Raw genomic sequence first — 16,386 nt, 5'->3', positions numbered from 1 at the left:
AGACTCTTATGAGGTCATAGTCGTGTGTTGGTGGGGGCTTTGTCATATGAAGGTTTGGTGGGGGCTGGAGGATCCATCAGGAGATGGCCCACTCACACAGCTAAAAAGTTGCTGCGGGCTGTGGGAGGCCTCAGTTCCTCTCCCTTTGGGTACCTACGTAGGGCTCCTTGTGTGTTTTCCTGACAGAGTGGCTTGGTCTCCTTCAGAGTCAACCATCCAGGACAGCAAGGCAGAAGCAACAGTGTCATTTATGGCTTCACTTGGAAGTGACACACTCTGTGTTGTACGGTGTTCTACTAATCACCTGGTCCTGCCTTGTTCAGTGTGGGTGGGAATGGCGGGAATGCACAAATGCCAGAAGGCAAGGATCATCGGGGGCCATCTTGAAGGCAGGCTACCAGAGTTTCTTTCTTCCACATTTCATTCTAACTACGTATTCTTTTCATTCTCCTTCCAAAAAAACAAAAACAAAAACAAAAACAAAAACAAAAAACAAAACAAAAACAAAAACAAAAACCTCAAATAGAATCCCTTCTCTTCATTTCTCTTGTCTCTAGCCTTGTCCAAGGCACCGTCCACACTCAGCTCTGCTGTGATAGCCTTCCATCTGATCTTCCTCTTTTGGCTCTTGTCTCTCTAACACATTTCTCACAAACTAACCATTGATTCATTTTTCTCAATGAATCAGTTCAATGTACTTACTGTGGTCTTACTATGTACCAGGTTTGTTCTAGGTTCTTGAAATATAGTGGTTGATAAAACAAAGCCGTTAGAGCTTCTGTATAGTTGGGAAATAAACAAATATGGAAAATGTTAGATGGTAATATGTATAGTAGGGATGATTAAAACAGGAAATAGGAAACTTCCTATTCCTAGGGATGTGTGGGTGTTGTGTTATACAGGTCAGTCAGTGGTGCTCTCTGATTAGTTGACTTTGGGACAGAAACCCAAAGGATAAGAGGAGGCAGGCATATAAATATCTGGGTAAAAGTATCTGAAGCAGAGGAAAGAGAAAATGCAAAGGTCCCTCATCATGCTTGACAGGTTTGAGGAACAGTAAACCAACTAGTGCAGCTGGAGCAGAGGAGGGAGGGATGTGGAAGATGTCAGGTAATGGGGTTAGGTCATGTTGGGGCCTTGTAGATTAGGACAATGATGACTTTGGCTTTACTTTGGCTTTGTTGTTGACATATGCTTTGCTGATGTGATATGGCTTGCTTTCTGAACAGATCATTTGGACTGCTCATTCTGTGATCTTTTAGAATGTAAATGCTCTCCGGTCATTTCCACTACTTCAAGCTCTTCCATGAATTCCCATTGTGTTTAGGATAAAATCCAAGCTCGCTTTGTTATTATTATTATTGTTTGTTTTATTATTAAAATTGACACCTCATTATTCTATTTCACAGAACCCTGCTCATCTCCTTCCTAATATGTATCTAACTAGTAAATATTATTATTAGGCTTATTTGTTTATAGTCTGCCTCTTTCACTTGAAAATGTATACTCTGGAGATGTTCTGGGTCTTTCCATACTAAATCATCGCAGGATTGCTTTATTCTTGGAGCTCTTGTGTTTGCTTTTTGTACATTTTTTCCTGTATGTTCCCTCATTGTCATGTTTGGTCAGTTACCTACTTCTAGCAATGCTCTAGTTGGGGCCAGGGTAATTTTGGTTTGGGCTGGATGCTAGAGCTCGCCTTGGCTTATGGGCTACAGCAGTACTTCTCAAATTTTAATGGATAAATGAATTAGCTGGAAGGTGGGGAGGGAGTCTTGTTAAGGTACTTACTGATTCTTCCTCAGTGGGTCCTGAGTGGACCTTGAGGTTCTGCATTTCTGCCATGCTCTTTAGTGATGCCCATGCTGCTGCAATTCTTTGTGAAACAAGGAGATTTGATCACCAAATTTGAAATCACCCACAGGGCTTTAAAGACTACAAAGCCTTGATTCTACCCCGAGATATTCCAGTATAATTAGTCTGAATATTGGTAATTTTAAGGCTTCATTAGGATTCTGAATTGTAGTAACATTCGAGAACCACTGGACTGGATGACATTGGTCTCTATTTTAAGATAAAGCATCCTAGGTAATACTCTGCAGGGCTATGTGGCTTTCTTTTTTAAAAGTCAGTTTTGTAGCTATAGAAAGACTCTGGCCACACCCGTGGATGACTTCCAGGTCTCTGCTTACCATGGCTGGATGGTTTTTCCTGTATCCCCAACACATGTTACCAGTGGCAGAAATAAAATTCTTGCCTTTTAAGAGTGGTCATTCCGAGTGTGGTTAAATGTACCTGCTGCTGATGAGGCTCAGTAAGCCATGTCCCTCCTGTATGAGCTTGTGCTGAGGAAGAGAGAAGAAGTGGGTGAAACAAAGAAGCCTCCATTTCTTTTTTCTTATAATTTCTAGCATGTTCGCGTGTAGAGTTTCTAAGCCAGTAACAAATTAAGAACTTCTTGTGTAGTTCAAGCTACCCCTTTGGTCATCAAACATGGATGTTTCAAATGACTAAAAATCAGTGAAGCAGATCCAATTTACAACTTGATAATTGACTGCTAGATGTGGGTGCCCCAATGGTGTTGGAGGTACTGGACAGGAGAGACAATGCTAGAGCTCTCCTTTACCCCCTAAGCCAAAACCCACTCAGTTCCTTTTGCCAAGTGATTTACTGTGTATTAACAGAGGCTTCGATCCCATGTAACTGGATTGATTTTTTTTTCCTTGGCCAATCTAGATTGGACGCCTGATAATTGGACAGAATGGCATCTTGTCAACACCTGCTGTTTCCTGCATTATCAGGAAGATCAAGGCAGCTGGTGGGATCATCCTAACAGCCAGCCATTGCCCTGGAGGACCAGGGGGAGAGTTTGGAGTCAAGTTCAATGTTGCCAATGGAGGTATGTAGCTTAGAATATACCTTAATCATCATAATTTCTGTTCTCTTATGTTATCATAGTCTTTTTTTAAAAAAATATTTGAGAGAGAGAGAGAGAGAAGCAAGAACACAAGAGCAAGAGAAGGGGCAGAGGGAGGAGAGGGAGAATCTTGAACAGACTTGGGTTGAGCATGGAGCCTGATGCGGGGCTCCATCTCATGACCCTGAGATCACGATCTGAGCTGAAACCAAGAGTCTGACACTTAACTGACTGTGCCACCCATGTGGCCCTATTATTATAGTCTTACAATGATCCTCTGATATATAGACAAGCAAAGTGGAGGGGAAATGGCTCAGAAAGTTCCAGTGAGGTGCTGTATTAGACAGGTTTCTTCAGAGGAACAGAGCCAGCAGGCTCTGAGATTTTTTAAATAAGGAATTGGCTGGGTTCTGGTTCCAGATGGTGATGTAGGAATATCAGAACTCACCTCCTCATGGGCACACCGAATCTACAGATATATGGATTAATTTCCTCTGAAAAAAAAAACTCTAAAAACTAGCAGAGCAGCCCCTTTACACAGAGAAAGGGCACATGAGAGGAAAATGTCCAAGTGGGTAGGAGAGGCTGGGATACAACCTTACCATAAACCTCACTGCTGGTGAAATAATTCACTATTTGGAGAGAATGCAAAAACCCTGAGCTACTCTCCGAGGAAGAGAGGGTTCGTCTTCTACATTGGGTACTCCAGCTTTTAAGACTGGCATCTGAGATGTGAGCCCCCAAAATATCTGCTTTGAAGACCAACTGGTTCATACCCTTGACCCACAGGGCTGTGGTGAACTGAGGGATGGCTTTTAAAGGGCCCACACACAGCCTCCTTGTCTGCACTGGGGCCTAGAGAGGGAGTTGGCTTGGGTGATGATGGAGGCTGAAAAGTCCTGAGACCTATAGACCCAGGAAAGTTGATGGCAGAGTTCTGTTCTGAGTCCCAAGGCCTGAGAAACAGCAGAGCTGGTGGTGTAAGTTCCACTGTGAGTCCAGCTTTGAAGGCAGGAGAGGACCAGTGTCTTAGTTTGAAGCCATGCAGAGAGTGTGAATTCTCCTTTATTCAGCCCCTTATTCTGTCCAGGTTTTCAGTGGGTTGGATGAGGCTATCATACTGGAGAGGACACTCTCCTTCACTCAGTCTACTGATTCAAATGCTAATCTTATCCAGAAACAGCCCTACAGACACATGGGAATAAGGTTTCACCAAATGTCTGGGCACCCCGTGGCCTGGTCAGGTTGACATATAAAATTAACCATCACAACAACCCTTGAGGTGACATGACAAAGGAGTGGCCTAATGGGATCTTGAAACCATTTGGTCTCTTGGTCCTCTTCCCTCCTTAGCACAGTGAAATAGTTGAATAATTGATGCTTCTCTGACCTGGAAGGACTTTGGATTTTAAAGTTGGAACATACCCCCTAAATCGGGACCCTTCCTGTCATTGTATAGATGAAGAAATCAAATCCCCAAGAGGCTGTTATTTGCTCAAGTTCACATGGCTGCCCAAGGCCAGACAAATGATTTTTTAGCATAACTTGTAGACATCCCTCTTTCCTATAGTGTTGACTTTCTCTCACTGACATGCTTAGAATTATTTCACTTTTCCTTACAGTTACAGAAATGTATAGTTTGGAGGTCTTTGTGGGGTGGGAGATGTGTATGTGGGGTGAAATGAACAAATTTTTAAACGTACATAAAGTTAAGGGGGAAAATAAGTGGGTAGCCTGTGTCCATCATCTTGGTTTTCCATTTTGCACTTTATTTTCCTAAAGGATTTTAAGATAAATTACAGCATGAAGACATTTTACACAAATCTTTCTGAATACATCTCTTAAAAAGGAAGACATATTCCAACATAAGTACATTATCACACCTGACTAATTCTCTAATATCATCTAAAACCTAATCCACTCAGATTTTTCCAGTTGCCTCCAACATGTTATTTATAAATGTTTTATTTAAACCAGGATTCATCCCAGAACTATGCATTACATTTGGTTGTTAATTCTCTTAATCTAGAACACTGAGTCTGCATTTATATGTGGGTAGGAGCAAATTTTAACCATTAACAGTTGCCTTTATGAATTATTTCTGGCCTGGGCCAGAATATTCATTATTTCCCTCTCCTTGTAGCCATTTTGGACACTATCCAAACAAATGAACTTCACTCATGTCAACTGTTTAAAAAAGAAAAACACCTTATGAAGTGTCCCATACTTAGAGATGTTCTGCTTCATTAAAAAGCACACTTAGGACTCATGTCTAGTCTTGCTACTGAGGATTTTAGGAAAAAATTGGCAATATTCAGGTATTCTATATGCTGTTAACACAGGAAACCGAATGGGCTCAGAAAATGGGAATTTGTAGAGAAATGTGATATAAAAGTTGCCAAGTTAAACAATGGATTTCAAGCAAGCATTTGGAATTTATATTTGATTTCATATCTTATGAGAACATCTCAATCATCTCTATGATATCCTGTGAAGCATAAGGAGAGAAGATATTATTTAAATACCCATTTTGTAGACCAAATTACAGGAGGAAATGAGACCTATTCAGCCATAGAGTGGGGCATTGAATTTATCATTTGGCCTTTAACTGTTTTGAAAGTACCTTTCTTATGCTTAATTCTTCATATTTGCATGTCTCAGCATTCTTAATGAAGCTAACATTCTTAATAGCATAGAAAGATTCAGTTGGTTTCTTCCTACTCAAAGTAGAATAAATCTTTATCATAATTTCTTTTCCTGAAGAGGTATTCCTCTCTTTTCATTGTGTGTCATATAGATACATTTTATGTAATGAATTAAAAGGCTAAGTATCTTGGGGTGCCTGGGTGACTCAGTCGGTTGGGCATCCAACTCTTGATTTTGGCTCAGCTTGTGATCTTGGGGTCATGGGATTGAGCCCCATGTCAACCCCACATCAGGCTCTGCACTCAGCAGAGGGTTTTACCTCTTTCTCTCTCTCTCTCTCTTCCTCTACCCGTCACCCCACTCATGCTTTCTCTCTCAAATAAATAAATAAATCTTTTAAAAAAAGCAAAAGGCTAAGTGTCTACAGAATTAGTAGGCACATTCAGGGATATGGAACATATCTGGAACTATGTTGTTTTTAAAAGGGATTTAGAGGACAGGACCATTCTGAGCATGTTTTTTTAAGTAGAGGGGAAGATGCTAGAGGGGACATGGAATTCATAATAAAAATACTGGATTTTCCAGAATCTTACAATGTGCTTGCACTATACTCAGAACTTTACATGTATTATCTCATTTAATCCTTATCCCAATCTGATGAAGTCACTGAGGAATAAAATGGTTTAGAAAATTTGACCAGTGTTGCAGAATGAGTAAGCTGTGGAGCTCAATTAGAGCCCAGATTCTGGCAAGAGGGCAGAACTTCTGAATAAGAAGGCGAAGATGGGGAAAGAAAAAACTCTAAGGGGTGCGGATTGGAAGTTTGGGGAAATAGTTGCTGTGTCTGTTCAAAAAGAAAGTAAGAAGATAGGTTGCCTGCTGAGATAATTTGACAAGCATAGAGGAGGGACTTGGAACATGTTTTGTAAGAGGTACACTGGGAAATTTGTTGAGGATTCATGCCTAACACATTGTAAAGCTAATAAGCAGCTTCATTCTTAGGGGGAGCCAATGGGTGTAATTTTGTGACTATCTCCAGCAATATGACGGAGTCTAGAAATGGCAGCAATGGGGGCTGATGATGGCAATGTCCCAGGGTGGGCATGGCACAGCCTCAAGGAGGCTTGTGCTTTTTTTGGGTGTCTGGACTGACTTCAGACAGTTAGGATTCAGAATCCAGCCTCTGTCTGTCACCAGTGAGGGGACTTTGGTTAAGGATCTCCACCTCTTCAAATTTCAGTTTCCCCATTTGGAAAATGAGGATAATATTAATTTCTACTTCATCTGCTTTTTGTGAGTGTGGAATACCAAGTAAAGTGTGAAATGTGGTATATGTAAATTTCAATAATTATAGGCTCCTGTGATGATGCTAACAAGGGAATGGCTCAAATGGTGGACCATAGTGTCCTGCCTGGGATAGGAGACCAGTGAAACTAGAATGGGCTGATAGCCTGGGATTAATCAAGTGATGATGAGCATCAGTCTAGGAATGAGCAGGTTCAGCAGCGATATGAAGGAGGGTAGCTGGCAGGTAAGGAATTTGTGGGTTGAGGGCACTCAAATTTGACATTTTTGAAAGGATTGCAAGAGACAGTAATACTTAAGATATGACTCTACCAGCCCCTGACTAAAATGGAGAGGAAAGTCATGGGAGTGGAAGATGTCAAGGAACTTGGAAGTTGTCAATGGATGCAGAGGCTGTTGATGAACTGTGAGGTTAACAACATGTGTGGTTGAGTGGCATCCTAGAAAACTACCATGCTAAAGTTGTTTAACGTTTAGAAACCAGTGTGTGTGGTCATGAAATCAGACTTTTTAAAAGTGAGGGACACAGCCAAAGAACGTAGGGTGGCCCCCAAGGGAGCAGGGAGATAGTCATGCATTCTCTAATCGGACATGAACAAGACTACTTACTGCTTTAAGTTTTGCAAAAGGTTAAAAAATGTTAAGGAGTGGAGGAAGAGGGTCATTTTTTTTTTCGGTCTTTGGTTTTCCTATAGGACAAGGAAATGTGGGTAAAATCTACTAGGCTTCTTTCTTATGCACTAGAGTGGGGCTATTGCTATTCCTTTATTTTTAAAATAGCTTTCTTGAGGTTTAATTTATATACAAAAGATCTGCACATATTTAATATGTGCAGTTTAATGTGTTTAGGTGCTGTTCCTTTTTTTATACATTCCATGAGCATTTATTGGGATACAAAAACCATGCTGTGCTTCAAGGCACAGGTCTAATAGAAATATATTGTGAGTTGGAGATGATTTTCAACTTTCTAGTAGCTACAAGAAAAAGTAAAAAAAAAAAAAGATGAAATGAACGATGCCATTTTGAACCTAGTATACTGAAAATACTATCATTTCAGCATGTTACTGTAAAAATTAAATACAATCTATTATGTTTTTTTTCTAGGAACTGTTCAAAATTTGATGTATATTTTGCAATTACAATACTTATCAATTTCACTAGCCAATTTCAAGTGCTCTATAGCTGCATATAGCCAATGACTACTGTACTGACTATAGGGAACTTGAAGGATTGGGATAGAAAAGAAATTATTTCTTGATTTCTTTTTAGTTGAAAGTTACAATAGAGTTGGTGAGTATAATTGATACAAAACCCACCTATTGGCTAACATTTATATTTCAGATCTTTCAATGTATTCATTTGATTCCCAAACTTGTTGCAAAAAATCAAAAGTGACTTGCAGTAAGATATAAAAATTAAAAAGAAAGTGAAAGGAGGACAACTGTTGATTTTATGTTCATTTAAAGTCTCTCTCAGCACAATTATCCTCTTGACCTTGTGAGGGAACACATCAAATATTTTTGGCTAAACCTCATTTTAAAACCTTGGAAGTCACTCAAGAGAGTGAGTTGGGGAAAATAGTTGACCCTGGTAAGCTCCTGCCTCCACAAGGCAGCCGATCAGGGAGTAGAAGTTGTATTTTCTTTCTCTAGGTGCACTTGGGAGGCTGCAGTTTAAATCTGGAATCCCTTACTTCTGTCAAGTGCATATCCTGTTGGTGTCTCATATCCTGAATAAAGCTGATTACATAATCGGGTCTCCCCGGCAGGTGTGAAACTATTTTTAGGGAAGATGTATCATTGCTCAGAAGTGGATTCAGACAAACAAACATGTGGGTTATTAGCCTACATAAAACAGGTGAGGCTGACCAAATTTCTTCCATACTGGATGAATATAGCACAAGGAAAATGGAAGCTAATTGGACTGTCAACTGTTGTCCATTGTTTGGAGAACGAATGAATCATTCTTTTGCTTGGTGGTGAAGGAGGTAACATTCCCTTGATTGAAGTTGCAGGCACTTTTTAAAAAACTTATTTTTGGTGGTATGCTATTTTCAAATGCAGGTCCTGCACCAGATGTGGTCTCAGACAAAATCTATCAGATCAGCAAAACAATCGAGGAATACGCCATATGCCCTGATCTTCGAATCGACCTATCTCGGCTTGGAAGACAAGAATTTGACCTGGAGAACAAATTCAAACCATTTAGAGGTAATAGATTATATTTTGAAGAAGTTGGAATAACTCCGTGGGTGGGGGCGACTGCTTTCTGCAGGGGAGAGCGCACATTAAAGTGATTGGATTATCTATTTTGGGAGTGACTTCATAAACAGATGTAGTATGACTGTAGCGCAAAGGAAGGTGAGAGAAGCCAAGAAACTCAGAACTGGCAACTTTCAAAAATGACTTCCCAAGCCCAGGATCATTTTCAACATAGGAAAAATGTCATAGCTGACTCCCTTCTGGCATTCCAAGAATAGATTGTGAATCGCCAGGATATGTCTTCACTTTTTTAATCAACTAAGGTGAAAAAGCTGGAATATCTTATACAATTAAGAAGAGAACCAACAAGATAATGGAATCATTAAAATTTCCCATGGAATGTAGGCATTTTTTTTTCCAAGCCACTAAAGCGCTGTTCAACTTGATTCAGTGTGCCAGTGATCACCTCTTCTATACCAAGCACTATGTTAGGAGATTTTCCTAGGATCCCAGTACATACCAAATGGATTTAGGCAAAGAACAGAATGAAATTGCCCCCAAGTAGCCTTTACTATAGAGTGACTGAAACTTTAAAGTACTCAGATTATAACCTTTAACTTTACAGATTAATATTGAACCATATAACAACATTAATATCATGCATGTTATTTCCCCCTCTCTTTTGTCTTATTACTTTTTCGTAGAATGTATACAATTTAGCCATAAACCAACTTTTTACTCTGTTAGTTTCCTATTAGCTTAAATACAATCGGTGTTAAGATGTTATCCTTATTTGACAATGAATTTAGCTAGAAAGATTAAGTACCAGGCTCACAGCCACATGCTATTTGAGGGACAGGGAAGAGCCTGAAATGGATTGTTGAGGGGTCACACTATGAAGCCAACACTACTACCATTTTCTTGAAGAATTTTGAGTCAATTGCTTGTTTAACTAATCAGCAGAAACTAATTGAAAGCCATATGATACTGGAGATGATGGTGCCTCCTTTTATTAATCTAGTTGCAAGCATGCGCACACATGTACACACAGTGGTTTGACAACTATAAACAAGGGATATATTATATGAAACAAATGTATTTAAATATGCTTATTTACATATTTTGGAAAAATTGGACAATAAGATGACTGGGAAAAATTAGGCATTACTATGAGGAAGAAGTTATGAGTGCCTTATTTACTTTTGGTCATTTTCACAATTTTTATACTTATCTAAGAGACCCACATCTTTGGTGAGTTCAGATTCGGGCTCTTTCTGCAGGCACATTGCTAGTTTGATGAGTTTTCTAAAATGTTATGGATACCAGGAAGCGGCTAGAAGAATTCCCTGGTTCCTAAGAAGAATTTGGAAATAATCGCTGGGGATAGTTTATGTTCTATGTTCTTGATGTTTTAAATGTTGAGCAAGGTTTGAGTTAATTGGACACACATCATTCCTTGGCATTTCACTTTACGGGGTCAAGAACATGAACTATTTGATGTGAACTTTCAATTTTCACTGAATTCTACTTGCTTCCTTGTTTTTTACATTTCTGTTTACTATGCATTATCTTCTATGAATACTAAGGACATTTAGGCAAATGGTTCAAGGGCTAAAGAACCAGAATGAAATTGCCAAAATTATCCTATATTGTAGAGTGAGTAAGTCTTCTAACATATTCAGGATATAATCTTTTATTTTATAGGTTATTTTTTACTGTGGTATAATATATATAACATAAAATTGAACATTTTAACCATTTTTAGGTATACATTTCATGTAGATTAATTCCTAATTTATTGTATAAATCAATATCTCCCTCAGGCCAAAGGATTAAAAATGATTTGTGTTCATCAAAAAATAGTTACATTATATTTGCATGAGTACACATACTACACTGATTTAGGTGTAAAGAAGAATATTTTTAGATGTGTATTTGACCAGACAAAGGGATAGTTTCATATAACATATTAAAATTCCGTCTGTTAACACTTATACCTGGATTTACTGAAAATTATTAAAGGTGGATTGGTAATATCTTTAGTGCAGATTTAAGTATTTCAGAATTCCCAAGTAGTAGGTATTTGAAAAATTTGAAAAACAACATACATATGCTTCAAAACTTAACTATGAATTTAAAAGGAGGGCTTATGAACAAATTTTAGTGTCTAAAGAGTCAAATATTTACTATTCTAGGAAAATACTTTCTTAGTATTATATGCTGATGGTGAAGTTTAAAAAATGTAATGTCTTTTGGGTTTTGTGTATGTCAGATAACTGGAAAAGACTAGTTTTGGATTCCTGGTCACTGGGTGGTGCCAGACACTGAAGAACATTTGTGTTTAATGAAGATTTCTAAATATCTGGCACTCACCCTGAAATCTGTACTTGAGATTGGGCACACCAGAGACTTCATACAAACTAAGGATTATATTCTTCATCACCAATTCTAACCCTAGATTTGGTGGACCCCAATGGTGTTTAGAAAATAAGGGTCACTACTGAGGTCACTCCTTGATTTGTTTCAAACCCACTGAGTGGTTCTTTGGCTAACCCCCACAGTGAATGAGCATGTCAAGATGCCTCTTGACATTGAGGTGTGTACATTTTTTGGGAGAGAGGTGGTGGAAGAAAGGTGGGATAAAAGGGTACAGTTTTAACACCTTTATTCTGTGGTTGATTCTTCATTTGCTAAGAGGAATGTATAACTTGTATTAAGTACACCTATCGATGACTGGAAAAGTCTGCGGGAATCTTGATTGTGCCTTAATTTGTGACTTAGCCTACAAATGGATACTTGGCTTCCTGCATGATGTGTAGGGTTATGATGGGATTGTGAACAGAACGTCACCCTATGAGGGTGGTGATTCATTTTATACTTCCAGGTAGACTTCATGGATATGGTCAGTGATGTTTCCTTTTCCTTTCATATCCTTAGTGGAGATAGTGGACCCAGTAGATATCTATCTCAACCTTCTTCGGACCATCTTTGACTTTAATGCCATCAAGAGTTTGCTGACAGGGCCTGGCCAACTGAAGATCCGGGTTGACGCGATGCACGGAGGTAAGTTTGTGGTCTTCTCCCAGTTGGTGACAGGAAATGTTAAGGAGGGCAGCCCGGGTGGCTCAGCGATTTAGCACTGCCTTCAGCCTAGGGCATGATCCTGGAGATCTGGGATCAAGTCCCATGTCAGACTCTCTGCATAGAGCCTGCTTCTCCCTCTGCCTGTGTTTCTGCCTCTCTCTTTCTCTGGTCTCTCATGAATAAATAAATAAAATCTTAAAAAAAATGTTAAGGAGAGCTCTACCCATGGTGGGTTTCTGGATTATGAGGAAGATTGGATTCATAGATATTCACACAATGTGTGGATATTCAGATATTTGGAATGTTCTGGAAAATTTCGGAGTTCTTCTCTCTTTTTTTCTTACTTAGTTTTTTTAAAAAAATTATATCATTTTTTAATTGAAGTGTAGTTGACATGCAATAATAGTTTAAGGTGTGCAACATAGTGATTTGACAGCTCTACATGTTATGCTCTGCGCACCATGAGTCTAGTAGCTACCATCTGTCACCATACAATGCTATTATAATACTATTGACTCTATTTCCTATCCTGTATCTTTCGTCCCCATTACTTGTTCATTCTGTAACTGGAATCCTGGATCTCCCACTCTCCTTCCTCCATTTTGCCCATCCCCTTGATCCCTCTCCCTCTGGCACTTTCTCTCTTGATGCAAATGAAAATAGTGGTGAACAAATGAGTTGGAGCCTATTTGGGAAGGATAGTTAACTGTAATCATTTAAAAAAATCTATTTTGATAAAAAAGTATATTTTGATCAATGTACATGCATATAAACAGTCAAGTAGTTAAAAGTTCATTATAAAAAAGTCTACCCCTCTGTTCCCCCCAATTTTCTACAAAGGGAACTTTTTTTAAATAACAGTTTTAACTTTTTTGGGGGAAGTATTTATCTCCCTATTACTAAATACTATGAATATACTGAGTTTCAGTTTGGGCCTTACTGACTTGACAATGGAAGATGAGGTCATAGCTTTTTTTCACCCTCTCCATTCACTAAATCCAAGCACACTTCTCTCAACTAATTATATTCTCATTTTGGTGAGATCAGTATGCAGTGTCTATATTATCAGATCCCTGCTAAGCCATGCAAAATACTATAGTTATATTTTCTCACAGAAAATTTTAATTTTCTTCATCTTGTTTTCTCATTGCTTAGTTTTCATTAGATGGATTTACCAGTATTAGCCCCCATATTCTCTAGGGGTCTAAGTCCTCCTGCCTTGTGTTCCTGGAAATCTCTGATCTGCTCTGTTCTGCTCTGCACTGGTTGTTCTCTGAGTTGCTCTTATCATCATTCTAGATATTCTCTGTACAATTTCTGGTGTTGGATATCCTTATTTCTGGATCCTTTGTCTTCCATTTTTATGATTTACTCCTGTGTTTTGGAGGAACCCATTCTCCAGGAGCTCTGAGAGAAAATTGATGGGAAGTAAATGTGTTTAGTTATTGCATATCTGAAAATGCCTTTTTTTTCTCCTTACTCTTAACTGATATTTATCTGGATACAGAAATCTAAGATGAATATCATTTTTCTTTAGAAGTTTGAGGGCTTTGCCACATTGCCTTATAGCCATCATATTGAACTTGAGAAGTCTGATGCTATTCTGATTCTTAGTCTATGGTATGAAATCTTTCTTTTTTCTTCTCGGGAGACTTTAAGGGCCTTTGGCTTATTATCAGTGTTTTTCTTCCTTTTGCAAAGATGAGTCTTACTGTGGGGCTATTTTCCTCTATTATGCTGGGAACTTGGGGGATCCTCTTAATCTGGAAACTTGCATCCTTAAATCCTGGGAAATTTTCTTGTATTACTTCTTGAGTTATTTCCTCTATTACTGTCTCTTTTTCTTTCCAGAATGGTTATTGCTTAAGTATTGAACCTACTGGATTAATTCCTTAGTTATCCCTATTCTCTCCTCTGCCCTCACCACCCATTTTCTTTTTCTTTGTTTTGTGCTGTGTTCTGAGATTTCCTCAACTTTATCTCCAGGTCCTTCCATTATGTTTTTCGGTTCCATATCATATTTCTAATTTCCTAAAACTTTTTTCTTTTCCAAATAATCTCTCTCTTTTTTTTAGAGGTTATACAAGCATGCATGGGAATTGGGGAGAGGGGTGGTGGGAGAGGAAGAGAGAGAATCTTAAGCAGGCTCCATGGCCAGCTGGAGCCTGACATGGAAATCGATCACAGGATCCTGAGATCATAACCTGAGCTGAAATAAAAAGTTGGACGTTTAACTGATTGAACTTCCTAGGCACCCCCAAATAATCACTTTTTAAAATATTCATGTTTCATGAATGCCATATTTTAAAAAATAAGTCATGTTTACTGAGATATAATTTATATGCAGTAAAACTGACATCTTTTAGGCATGCATACAGTTTGATGAGGTTTTATAAGCGCATATATACATGTAATGACTATTGACAATGTAGATATAGAATATTGCCCTCATTTCAAGTTCCTGTGGCCCTTTGTAATCATACCCCTCATCTTAACTCCTAGCTCCTGGCAATCACTCATCTGCTTTTGCCTGCATAATTTTGCCATTTTCTGTAAAACTACCTAAATCAAAGCATAAATATGTAGCCCTCTTCTTCAGGCTACTTTCACTCACATAAAGTTTTAGAGATGGGTTCATGGTGTTGACCATATCAATAGTGATTTCTTGTTACCACTGAGTATTTCATGGAATGGATGTACTACAGTTTGTTTATCTATTCATCAGTTGAAATAATTATGGTTATTTCTAGGGTTTGGCTACTACAAACAGAGTTGTCATAAACATTAGTGAATAAGTCTTTATAGGTTACATGATTTTGTTTGTCTTAGATAAATACCTAGGACTGGGATTGCTGAACCATAGGTCAAGTCCACATTTCACTTTAAAAGAATCTGCCAAGCTCTTGTCCAAATTGGCTGTACCATTTGCACTGCTAATAGTGTACGAGGGCTTCAGTTTTTCCGTGTCCTCATCAACACTTGGCATTGTCAGTCTTTTCAATTTTAGCCATTCTACCGTATCTTGTTGATTTCTATTAAAATATTACCAATATATATTTTATTTTTTTAAAGATTTTATTTATTTGAGAGAGAGAGCATGCACAAGTTGGGGAAGGGGCAGAGAGAAAGGGAGAAGCAGGCTCTCCACTGAGCAGGGAGCTCAATGAGGGACTCGATCCGGGGACCCTGGGATCCTGACCTGAGCTGAAGGAGATGCTTAACTGACTGAGCCACCGAGGTGCCCCTATTAATGTATATTTTAAAAGTTTTCTTCACCCTATATGGTTTCTTCTTTTTTTTTTTTAAAGATTTATGTATTTATTCATAAGAGACACACAGAGAGAGGCAGAGACACAGGCAGAGGGAAAAGCGGGCTCCGTATGGGGACCCTGATGTGGGACTCGATCCCAGATCCTGGAATCATGCCCTGAGCCAAAGGCAGATGCTCAACTGCTGAGCCACCCAGGTCCCCTCCCTGTATAGTTTCTGTTTCTTCCAGGTTGCTCTTTATTCTTTTTGTTTTGGTCTCACATTGACTGCATTTTTCAAAAGTTTGGCAATCCTTGGCTGTCTGGCATGTTTGAGAATGGGGCACTGAAAATTTTGTTAGGAGGTCTGAGCCCATGTGTAGCACTAATCCTCCATGGCTTTACTGTAAGGTCTTCTGGTTGGGCTGTTTTGTTCTTTCTTATTGCCCCAATCATATTCCCCAGAAAAGGATCTTTCAGGTTCTTGCCCTAGCATTATCTGGCCTAGAGGGAAGACAGCTTCTCTTTTTTAACAGTTTGAGCAATATATCTGGTTTTGAGCCTCACTGCCTTGTTTGTACTGTATATCCATCCTCCAATCAATCACTCTGGCCGAGGGATGGAAGATGTTGATTGGGCAGACTTAGGTCACCTTCTCAGCCTTGGGGCAAGTGGGATTTAGCCATATCCACCTGATAAGAACTAAGATGGGGAAGGAATTTATTCTCCAGAGGAAACCCAAAGTATTGCTACTAGAGGAAGGGGAAATAAGTGCCGGACAGCAATGTTCTTTGTGTCTGCAATCATTTTAACTCTACCAACTATATAATTAGATGCTGTAAACCACTGAAGCATATAAAACTAAGCATGTTTTACAAAATAAGTGCTAAGGAGTGGTATTTTCCGATTCAACACACATTTATGGAGCGCCTAAATAAATTCCTGTGTTAAGAACAGAAACATCATATGTTAGGAACAGAAACAT

At 38.9% G+C, this 16,386-nt stretch overlaps 1 protein-coding gene across 1 annotated transcript in view; it reads left to right on the top strand.

The window, feature by feature from the left end:
• Window positions 1-16,386, top strand: part of PGM5 (phosphoglucomutase 5) — a 190,814-nt gene that overhangs the window by 16,048 nt on the left and 158,380 nt on the right. Inside the window, exons 2-4 of the mRNA XM_041743579.1 lie at window positions 2,737-2,899; window positions 8,932-9,078; window positions 12,007-12,132. Coding sequence (XP_041599513.1) covers window positions 2,737-2,899; window positions 8,932-9,078; window positions 12,007-12,132 — 436 coding nt within the window. The remainder of the gene's footprint in view (window positions 1-2,736; window positions 2,900-8,931; window positions 9,079-12,006; window positions 12,133-16,386) is intronic.

This window comes from Vulpes lagopus, chromosome 2 (assembly GCF_018345385.1).
Source record: "Vulpes lagopus strain Blue_001 chromosome 2, ASM1834538v1, whole genome shotgun sequence".
In the NCBI taxonomy this organism is placed as follows: Eukaryota; Metazoa; Chordata; class Mammalia; order Carnivora; family Canidae; genus Vulpes; species Vulpes lagopus.
This window is presented reverse-complemented; position numbering and strand designations above follow the sequence as displayed.